Source organism: Parasteatoda tepidariorum, chromosome 4 (assembly GCF_043381705.1).
Source record: "Parasteatoda tepidariorum isolate YZ-2023 chromosome 4, CAS_Ptep_4.0, whole genome shotgun sequence".
NCBI lineage: Eukaryota > Metazoa > Arthropoda > Arachnida > Araneae > Theridiidae > Parasteatoda > Parasteatoda tepidariorum.
This window is the reverse complement of record NC_092207.1, coordinates 98,904,848-98,916,416: the sequence shown is the minus strand read 5'-3', so window position 1 is coordinate 98,916,416 and position 11,569 is coordinate 98,904,848. Positions and strand designations below refer to the sequence as shown.

At 30.3% G+C, this 11,569-nt stretch overlaps 1 protein-coding gene across 1 annotated transcript in view; it reads right to left on the bottom strand.

Moving 5' to 3' along the window:
* Nucleotides 1-1,175: 1,175 nt before the first annotated feature.
* LOC107441197 (trynity) overlaps nucleotides 1,176-11,569 on the bottom strand; it is a 52,746-nt gene continuing 42,352 nt past the window's right edge. Inside the window, exons 6-14 of the mRNA XM_043041940.2 lie at nucleotides 10,367-10,595; nucleotides 8,931-9,080; nucleotides 8,121-8,296; nucleotides 7,910-8,043; nucleotides 7,614-7,753; nucleotides 6,435-6,516; nucleotides 3,729-3,873; nucleotides 3,482-3,647; nucleotides 1,176-1,779 (exon numbers count right to left, since the gene is read on the bottom strand). Coding sequence (XP_042897874.1) covers nucleotides 1,619-1,779; nucleotides 3,482-3,647; nucleotides 3,729-3,873; nucleotides 6,435-6,516; nucleotides 7,614-7,753; nucleotides 7,910-8,043; nucleotides 8,121-8,296; nucleotides 8,931-9,080; nucleotides 10,367-10,595 — 1,383 coding nt within the window. The 3' untranslated portion in view covers nucleotides 1,176-1,618. The remainder of the gene's footprint in view (nucleotides 1,780-3,481; nucleotides 3,648-3,728; nucleotides 3,874-6,434; nucleotides 6,517-7,613; nucleotides 7,754-7,909; nucleotides 8,044-8,120; nucleotides 8,297-8,930; nucleotides 9,081-10,366; nucleotides 10,596-11,569) is intronic.

Sequence of the window (11,569 nt, the reverse complement as noted above, 5' to 3'; positions counted from 1 at the left end):
GTCACTAGGGTGAAATATGCCCCATTAAAGTTTCAATTCATTTACTTCAAACTTGTGAACTCTTGTGTAATCATGTGGTAACAGTTAGACTTTCTGCCAGAGAGATCCCAAATTCCAATCCCAGCTGGGACGGTTGAATTTTATCCCGAGCTTTCTTTTTTTAAAAAAGGTTAATAACTAATATGTTTTATTCAATACATAAATTGTTTTTTTAAAACAAATAATTAAAGGCTTTTTATTTTTTTATTAAAATATATGGATGGCTTAAAAAACAATTGCAAAATTTTAATTTGCAATTTTTTAAATTATGCATTTATGTTAATTAAAAAATAAATTAAATATCTATTTATTCGTTTTTAAAAAATAAATTCAATAAAACATAACATTTATAAATTGAATTAAATATATTAGATACTAATCAACCATCCCAGCTGATATTTGAACCGACAGCCAAAGTGTTACACCATGAATACATAAAAGTTTAGACTTTTTTGCTAGTTGAAAAATAAATGCGTTTGTTTAAAATTGAAACTTTAATGAAGCATGTTCTACCCTAAGGGCAAATTAGGTGGCTAATTTGTACTTTATCCAATGTTTTCAACCATGCTCTTCAATTTAAGTGTAACTTTATTTTAATGGGAATTTTTCAAGATGCATACCTCTTTTTTGAGTCTGACACAGGTACATTATCTGAAAAAAATTCTTCAGACAGGCTTATAAAGTTTTCCCTAACAAAAATTACTTTGATTTAGTTATTAAGTGTAAAAAAAAAATAATAATTTGATGTAAAAATTAAGTTAAATAACTATAAATAGGTATTTCAATAAATTTATATGTGATCTTTTCTCTGCAAGTTTTGATTTCGTATCTTAGTTAACTTTAGTTTTACCTTTCATATTAATTCTTGCACTCGAGTACATAACAATCTTGGGTTTGGCAGTCCTTATTTAAATCTTCGGGTTCAGAAGCCCGAACTTGAGCCTAATGAAAGTTCCTGGGTGTGTTCCATATGTCAACAGGCTTATAAAACTACTTTTAGAAAATAAACCAACACGGAAAATATGAAGTAAAATAAAAATCACAGTGAATATGATCCAATATTAGTGAAGTAGTAACATACCATCAAAATTACGTGGCCTTGGTGTGTGTACTCTTAATCTGAATAAGAACAAAAGTTACAAATATACTTTTTTTATTTTTGGCTTATGTACAGTTTTGTTAAAAAATAAATATGTTCATTCCAATTCGTCTCATAAAATATTTACAAGTTTGCAGTACAAAACCCGGCACCTCCTTTTCCTATACCCAATAAAGTTTTGCACATGCAAAACTTAACAAACACATAGATGTCTGCATGATAAAAAAAAATGATGAAACATGTAATAGATGAAATAAATATATGATGATAAAATGCATGATTGAGAAACGTTAAAATCTTCACGAAAAATAAATTAATCAGGAAATATATCTGCTGGTGTTGCTAGTCCGAAATGTTATGTATAACGCATATATTGAATTTTGTTTCATGAGTCTTAGAGTAGTTTTGCTTCTTATAAGAACCTCATATTCTTTGGAAAGTAGAGCCATGAAAGAAGTAAAGTCAGAAAGCTTGTTTTCTTTATCGAAATTCCTTGCGGACTCGTTTGTGTGCCACAAAATATGCCACAGTACAGATGTAGAATACCAAAAGAAGAGCACTCGTGACGCTCAAAGCCATTAGAGATGTTTTCGAAGCACATGTTTCCAGCATTAAAACTGATTCTTTGTAGTGAGTGCTCTCTGAAAAAATTAATAAAATTACATCATTTTTTCATTTACTAATTTAATAAAGAATTTTTTTTACTAACTATCTATAAAAAGATAAATAAGTATTAAATAATAAAATTAATTTTATTCAATTTTATAGATTCAAAGGAATGTATAAAATTATATTGATATGAAAAACCATCATTCATATCAACATAGTTTTTTATTTGTGAATTAATTCCTGAAAATGACAAGCATGGCCTTTGTTCTTAATAAAATACAGTAATATACATTTGAAGCGGTCAATGTTTAAATGAGGTTTCACGAAAATAAGTTTTTTGTTGGTTTTGGAATATCAATCACTGATTATCAAATACTGAGTAATTTTCTAGACTGCTCTAAAGAAGAGAATAAGACAATTGACACAGTTTTTTGGTTTTTCTCGAAAGTGCAGATTTGTAGCATACCCTCTTTTAACATTGACCGCTTCATTTATTGTTAACACCCTTTAAAACAATTTTTTTTTCTTCATATATTGATTTCAAACTTCTGTACTGCTATGCCATTGTAAAAACAACGTAGGTACAAGTCTTTCATGTTGTTTTTTTCAATTATACAGCACTATAAGTAACCGACAATTCGTGTCAATATAATAACTGAATTAAAAAATAATTACTGAAAATTGCGAGCATGATCATTGCTCTTAACAGAATATTACATTATTTAATTGATGTACTTATTTTTGATTTTTTGGTTACAGAATTTTAAATTTTTAAAAAAAATGTTTTTTGTTGCTCAAGGTCACTGAATAATGGAAATCGTTCTCTTGCTAGCACCAAAATAGGTTTGCAAAGAAGCAACCCAATGTGTTTAGGGAAAATATTATTAAATTCTCTTTGTTCCTTTAAAAATGTGAAAGTTTTTGTGAATTTTATTGATTTTCTTTTTCAGTACTTGGTTTTTAAGCAACAAATTAGATTTTTAAAAAATTTCTCCTCTTTAGCGTAGATTGTTCTCATATTAATAAGAAAAATATTTTTAATCATGTTTTAAATTTTTAACAATTCATTTAACAATATTTTTAGGTATGTATAAACTTATAATTTTTTTTTACATGTTACTGTCAAAGTATGAAACGCCAGCATTCTATAGAATACCTAGGCATTGTATGTAAAATCAGACATTTTTAGGCTAAGTATGAAGTATGAGAATTATTAGTTTTTTCCTTTGAGGTGTTGTATATAATACTTAGGCATTCTATAGAAGGACAAATGCTATTTACGCAAAATGTGAAAAAAGGTCCTGGAAAGGCTATTATATAAATGAAGTGCATTTTTTACAAAATGCATATATTACACTGATATAGAGATGATAACGATATTGAGAGTGCTATTAAAAATTTTTTATTTAAATTACGCAAAGAAAAATGAAAGTTGTACTAAACAAAATCTACTTCTTTTTTATTAAGGGAAACAAAATTTTCCTATGAAAAGTAAGAAATTAAAATTAAGCTGCTTGTTGTAACATTGTAGGCTTGCATGACAGTTTGAATTACATTTCATCGCGTTCAAAACGAATTGGAGATGTATTTCAAACTTTGCCAGTTTCTCATTTGATATTCTATAGAATGTATAGGAAATGTATGAATCATTTCTAAACATTGCCGTTTTAGGCATTCTATAGAACTTATTTCATTAACAAATTTATAAATATACCTACAGCATTAGTGCCTTACCATTAACAGAATTAACATCCCTCATCGAGCTGACTGCTTCATCACCAAAATCCAAGACCAATATTTCGTGGCTTAGGGTCATTTCACTGTTGTCCTTCTCAATAGGCTGAGACCTCTTTCGACGACCCCAAGACGTGCTCTTCTCCATACCGTGTCCACAATTTACCTGAAAAAGAATATTTGATTCATCTCAAACTGTTTAGTTGCAAATCTTACAAAAAAGAAGTAAAAAAGAGTAACAACGTACTGGTTCACATTTTCCAATGCAATATTTGACGTTACACTGGAATATCACACCGTAGGATTCGGTGAAGCGGAAGGCTTCGTAACTGCTCTCCAAAGAACTGCCTATTTCACGGAATCGGGGAAATATATTGGCATCCACTGGGCAGCTGAAAGGAAAACACTGAATACATATTGAGGCTACCAGCTTACAGTATGCTCCGTAATCAACGATATATGTATATATATATATATAGGAACCCTCGTTAAAAAATGTCAAAACCACATATTAGTATTTATGTGAGGGAAAGAGAAAAACAAAAATCGTATTAAAATCTGACGAATCACAATTAAGGAAGGCATGATTGGGCACATAAATACCTGTTTCGTTGTCCGAGTTAAATGAGAAGTGATATGTCGCCTTCAATCCTAATTTCTACATCAAACTGGTTTGCATCTTCTTCATCTCGCTTTCCTCAATTGAAAGTCCTCATATTTCCATAAAGTTATCATTACGCCTCCTTAAATATTAGTTTTCAACCCCTAATATGTTTATATATATGCATGAAATAAGGGTGTGTGATTTGGTGATTACAAAATACCACGTATTGGATTGTTGAGTCTTCAAAAGTGGATCGCTAAAACTCCTCCAAAAATGGAAATTAAATTACTTTATTTTAAGTCATAATCATTTAATTATGATTACTGAACTCTTAATCAAATCGTTAGATGGTAAAGGTATTCATTATTTCTATTATTATACAACACTCAATCTTTTTTTTCCACAATTTTATAAACACCTTTCCCATTTAATTATATTATTCACTGAAATTCAACCTATAACTATTCCTTATTTAACGACCATTAAGAATTAGATCGAAAAGCCTAAAGGTCCGTTGATTTGGGGTCGAGGCCAAAGAAAAAAGTTGGAAATTCATACTTAAATTTTTTTTNCCCCTAATATGTTTATATATATATGCATGTAATGTTCAATAAGGGTGTGTGATTTGGTGATTACAAAATACCACGTATTGGATTGTTGAGTGTTCAAAAGTGGGTCGCTAAAACTCCTCCAAAAATGGAAATTAAATTACTTTATTTTAAGTGATAATCATTTAATTATGATTATCAAATGAGGGATAATTGAAAATTGCTCTATCTGAACTCCTAATAAAATCGTTAGATGGTAAAGGTATTCATTATTTCTATTATTATACAACACTCAATCTTTTTTTTCCACAATTTTATAAACACCTTTCCCATTTAACTATATTATTCACTGAAATTCAACCTTTAACTATTCCTTATTTAACGACCATTAAGAATTAGATCGAAAAGCCTAAAGGTCCGTTGATTTGGGGTCGAGGCCAAAGAAAAAAGTTGGAAATTCATACTTTAATTTTTTTTTTTACTGTTAGGAATAATAATAACCGTTACGGATTTATGGTAATTTTAGTTCCAATTGTAAAATTTCAATAATAATATACTTAAAAGTCTTAATTTACCAGAATTTGAAGCACTGGCATTTAAATTTAAAGTACGTTTTTCCCCCATCAAATTTAATTATCTATAGTACTAGTATAAAAACTGCAACTTACAATGGCATTTTCAAAGTTCATTGACACAATTAAAACATTTTAACTTTTCTGATTTACAAAAACAAGGGTCGTGACAATTATAGACTATCCTGTAGATAGAAAACAAAAAATACCAATTCTGTTCACAAAAAATTATATGGTTTGGAAAATGGAACTACAATTGCAACAGAAAATTATAATATTGGGGAGCCTTGATTCGAAACGCAGCGCTATATCCTATATATAGTTCTAAGTTGTGATGATCAATCATATGACAGATTTACTACAAACAGAAAATACTCATTAAGCTTTCTAAGATTAAAAAGAAAATGCTTTTTTCTGTTTTAACCTAGGTTAGGTAAACTTAGTACTATTTTTCAAAGTACAGGCAGTGCAAGTTTTGTTTTTGTTCTACTTACCACGTATAAGCTTTCTTGTTATTTATACTTACGCTGCAGTGCGATTTAACCACTTACGTTGGAAAGAAATTTACAGAAGCGCTAACAAAGACAGTCGACTGAAAGGCATTAAATTTTCGATGCTTCAATTTCCATGATGCGAGTTTCATTTCGAGTGATTATAATTGTCTATGGACGTGTATAACACGTCACGTTAGTATATTTGATAAAGGCATCTTTCTAGCGCAAGTGGTTATGATTAAATTCTATTAATAAAACATGTAAAAAATATCTTATTAAATATACTCCCATATATTTACGTTTATTTTACACAGAAAAGAGTGCATCGCATAAATATTATGGAACAACATAGAAAAACTGTTTTGGACAGATATTTTTGGATAATGGAAAAAGCATACGAAGGTTGTTTTTGATCTAAAGAAGTGATTAATTTTACCATAAGATTTACCTAACACAACTGCCTTTTGTTTAAATATCAATTTGTAACTACGGCCTTTACTTACGACTAACAATTAAACGGCTTTTCTAGTGGCAACAAAGAGGTATTTCATAGAAGGCTTTGAATTGTTTAGAATGAGTGGTGGATATATCGCATTTACTAAGCCAAGAATCATACATAAACATAAATTTTGTTATTATAGACATAATGTGTATCCACAATCCGGAGCAAGCTGGTAGGTATTATTACGCTCAACTGTTGAAAAAATTGTTAAATGTTGGTTATTTAAAAGTTACCCTCTGCCGTCAATCACTTCAAAGACACTTCTTGCATCTTTTGCCATTGCCACACAGCTGCGAGCAAATATTCCGTATGGAGCTGTAAAATAATACAAAAGTAACAACTATTACAAATTATAATTTATCCATAAAAAAACATTTAAATTAAAGCACAAATATATTTTGATGTTATAATTATTTCCAATGACTGTTTATTTTAAGGCAACAATAAATGTATATATTTGTTTTAAACTTCGATTGTTAATTTGAAGGAACTATAAAATTGGTTTTAAGTATTCGCCTGCCAATGTTGAGCTGGAGTCCCATGCTGAAGGCACCATGTCTGATCACACAACAATCATACCTAATCCACTCAAATGTGATGTCCCTAACAATTCCGGAGCCGGAAAAGTCCACAGACAGTTGTGAAGTGTGATGCGGAGACTGGGTTATTTCTACCATCATCATGCACACCGATCTAAATTGTGATAGGGTAGAATGCGCTTGCGCTAATATTATTTTCGGATCATCATGATGATCCAATTGGAAAAATCTTAGATTGCCACCAATAACTCATGAGTGTGTCGTAACAACCCAACCAAAATTATTTGTAAAAAATATATCATCTTCAGTTGTATATATAGAGAAAAACTAACTTATTTAGAAAATATTTTAAGTATTTCTTTTAGATATAATCTCAGCTGTAAATAGATTAATGTTTCTGTGTATTTGCATATATTGGATTCAATTATTTTATGTCTGAAATAGTGCTTCAGAGGCACGAAATTTTCTATTGAATGAATGAAAAATGCAGAAAAAACTTTAACTAATGTCTTTTATAGTGCCAATAATCCATTCATCGCTATTATAATTTATTGTAATCACAGCTTGTTATTACCCCGGTAAATAAGTTTAATACTGTCAATACTTACCCAAGATAAGTTTACTGTCAATTATAGTTAATGGTTGGGAGAAAAACACTTTCCTGAAAATACGTCCCTGTCAAAAAGATGTTTATATGCATTGTGCTGTTCTCTATTGTCAATTCCGAAAAATTTTAAGCTAACTATAGGGAAACATTGCAAGGGAAGGGTTTGATATAAAATGATCACCTTTGATAAAAGTATGGTTTATCACTCTATTGCAATCGCGGTACATGATGATTGCTAATAAAAGGGAAGGAACTTTATCACTTACTTCCGTCAGGAATTTCTATCCTGAAGGTAAGTTTATCTCCTATCCTGACTGTGGAAGCTTCTCTTCCTTCCGTTCCGAGGATGACTATTTTGGGAAGGGGGGCTTCTGGAGAGGCTGTCACTTGCATGGTATCTGGATCCCTACAATAACAGATTTATAAATATATATATATATATANATCCTATATATATATATACGACAGGGGTTGGACAAAATTATGGAAATTTTTTTTTTTAAAGAAAGTCGTGGTACAAAATTGCAAATGTTCAACGAATACCAAAATGTTTCTTAATTACCTGATTGGCATCATTCCAAAAGATATGTTTCTAGAAGTGACTTCATATGTGCATCGTACATTATACACTTTATCCGTTCTTGTCATCACGACATTGTGATGTTGCAAAACAACTGTATTCGTGTACACACCTCCCTATTTTACAAAAGTTTTAAGTTACATAAATGACGTCAGACAACATGAAGATGTATAGGAGTGTAAAGGGGTCGTACCATGGATTGCGTGTTGCAGTCTTGTCCGTTTAGAGAGAGATCGAGCCTGAATTGATTGCTGTTGAGTACATTGGCGTGGCATGTTTCACTTCTACCTAAAGCATATACTCTGCCGTGGAAATGGCGATTTGTCTTCACGAACACGATGATCTTAGAGTCCGTGCATTGGATGGACACTACACAAAGGGAAATTATGTTAGGAAAGTTCAAATTTCTTAAAAATAAATAAATAAAATTTAAAAAAAAAACTATTTATTCTCGATGACCCGAGTCCGTACTTTAATGGATTGAAGAACCATTAGGATAAAATTTTTTAAAAAAAGTCCACTAGATAGTTTTTCATTTATTTTATTTTAAATAAAATAAGACTATGTGACTATCATGTTACTTTTTATAACTCTAACTTGTTTAATAAATACAAAATCTTTCAAAATTTTTAGAAGAGATTGGCAAGGTCCCCAACTTTAAACATACGAGTACTAAATGACGCGGTGTGGGTAGGAAAAATGATCATTATTATTTAAAATAACCCCATAATCAATCTCCTCATAAATAAGTTTCTTATTAAAACCAACAAACATTTTTCTAGAAATTTACTAAATTTTATTTAAAATTTTTTATAGCATTATTGGAGTTAGCAAAATTTTCTAAAGGCTGCAGCATATTTTCATATTGGAAGATTCATCTGAGTTAGAACTAACTTTAAATTCTCTGAATTCAATTAAAACAAATAACTGACTAATAAGTGTAAAAAAAAAACCAATCTATGAAGAAGTTTCGATGTAAAAAAAAAAGAAGTCGTTGTCATACCATCGTAACAGACACCGTATACGTCGCAGGAAGGATCCTGATTCTCTGGATAAAATGGTACACTAGTGGGTAGCTGGGGAGTTTGTTGCTGTGCACTACTCAAATTGATGGTACCCTTCGAAGGCTTATTCCGTTTTGAAGATGTATCATCTGAGAAATAAATGATGTATTATCAAAAGATGTAAGAAGATGTATCATCTAAGAAATGAAAGATGCATTATCTGTGAAATGAAAGATGTATCATCTGGGAAATAAAACAAATGATCATCAAAAGATGCATTATCTAGAATATAAAAGATATTAGATGCCAGTTTTTACTCAATTCTTAAGGGGTGCTACTTACTATGGTAAATATATTCTAATCATTAAAACGTTATGAAATGATACTACAAAAGTCTTATGAGCCTTTTAATGGATTCTATAACTATCATATGCCTCAATGACGTTTTATCTTTGATGTGTTAGACTTAATTAATATCACCATTTGATCAGTTCACTTAAATTACTTAACATCATTATCATTTGGTGTAGTATGGCCGCATTCTGATTAGAATGTTTCATTAAAATTCCGCATAAAAGGGTTAATATATACCAAGCTTATGTTGGCATCTGTTTGATTAATTTCTAATACAATTTTGTAATTGTAACATTTCGTATTTGATTTTTCGAGTGATCTATTTCTGCTCGCTAAAAATGCAATTAAGTGCGTAATTTGTTTTTGTATTTTTCTGATTTATTGAAGATAGTTTATGGTTTAGTGTAACAAAATTGAAATAAATATTGCCAATTATACTTTTTTCCCCATCAATCTAGCAATTTTTACTACTCGTGATCGCAAAAACTTTTTGTGACAAGTTTAAAATGAATTTTTTCGTTTCTTGCTTGATGGGTAATAATTATATTAAATTAATCTAATTCATGCACAGAAAAAGTCACCCATGTTTCACACTGAATTTCATAGCCATAAATTATTAAAATGCTATATTATTCATTTATTTTCTCCTAAATTACTACAAGATAATGAGAAAAAAAGTGTTTAATAAGAATTCTGCGTCAAAAGGATTAAGCTTTAATTTTGAAACTAAATTAATTTTTTAAAATATTGGGGCTAAAAGCCGGAAGTTCTATATAGAAAATGAGATATTTGCCTTCTTTCGGGAAGAAATTTAAATAAAAAAAAGTACATTAGGAGGACCGGAAAGCAATGTCGTTTCGGAGCATTAAATATTAATCTATATCTTAACCAAATCATAAATATCTTAAAAACCAATTCATTTTTTTCGATTCATTTTCGATCCAGCACTGAAAGGTTGTTGCCAACGAGGGTGAATGCATTATTGTTTAAAAATAAAATCTTGACGTCAAATGCATGAAACGATATTACTTTCCGGTCCCCCTAATATATGAAAGCATGAACACGAAAACAATTATCGTACTTGCGCAGATAGCCTCCAAATACACTCCAGTGCTATCACCAGTGTCCAAGAGGGGGAAAGGATTGGGTGTTGCAAAAGTTTCAGCTCCATCGGGAAACATGATGTGATCGAGGTGGAAAAGTTTACAGATGGCTTTTTTTGTTCTCGGTTCCGCACGGAAAAGAACTGACCGGCACACGAACTCTCTTTCCAGAGAACACTGCTGAAGACATTCTTGACGAGTGTTGACCTGTTTTGAAATCGTAAAAAAAGAATATATTATTTGATGCAAGGAATCAAAATTTATCGGTTTAAAAATATCCCTCACTTTGTTCACTCGCACGTAAGCTCACTCATTCAGAACATATAAATTTTCTTCAAGTAACGAGTGTTGTTCATATTTTTGCGAGTGTTCCGTAAAATTAAAGTGAATGAAAAATCCCTAAATAGTTACCTCGCGCATAAGCCTAACTCCTTCAGAAAATAAATGTTTACTTCAAGCGTAAAATTGCGAGTGTAGAAAATTTTTTGTTGTTCATATTTTTGTGAGTGTTCCGTAATATAAAAGTTAATGATGTGATGGAATTATTTTAATAAAATGCTGACAGGTGAGTCTGAAACAAGACCAGATAATAATCCAGACGAGTTGTGTGGCATCATTTGTAACACAACAATACCCTTCCGTATCTCAAATGGAAACAAATAAAAAAACTTTTATTTTGAAATAAAATCATTAGCCATAAATTATTCAGATATTTAACTAAGATAAAGATTTTTAATGATAGTTGAATTTCAATAGATCATTATCGCATAAATAATATACAAATTAAGAGTTCATAAATTATGTTGAATGGCTGACATGCCGGGGTCATTGTAAAAATTCTAATCAAACATACATTTTTACGCTTACAAGTTCAGTCAGGCAAGTAAGTATTTGATCAAAAATACCGATTAAACGTTTTTTTTAAATCTTTTTTTAATTTATTATTCTTTTTAATTATTATTATTATTTATTTACTTATTTTTCCTTCAAATTTTGACGTAAGACACCAAGATGCCATATGGGTTGTTTACAAACAAAAAAAGAATACTTTCCTGAAGAAGGAAGAGCAGCAACGCTCAGAAGTATATATCTTTATCAAAACAAAAACGATCAAGACACATCATATGAACTCTTAAACACATTATTTCCCCATGAAGCATCAAGCTCCACCTTTAATTATT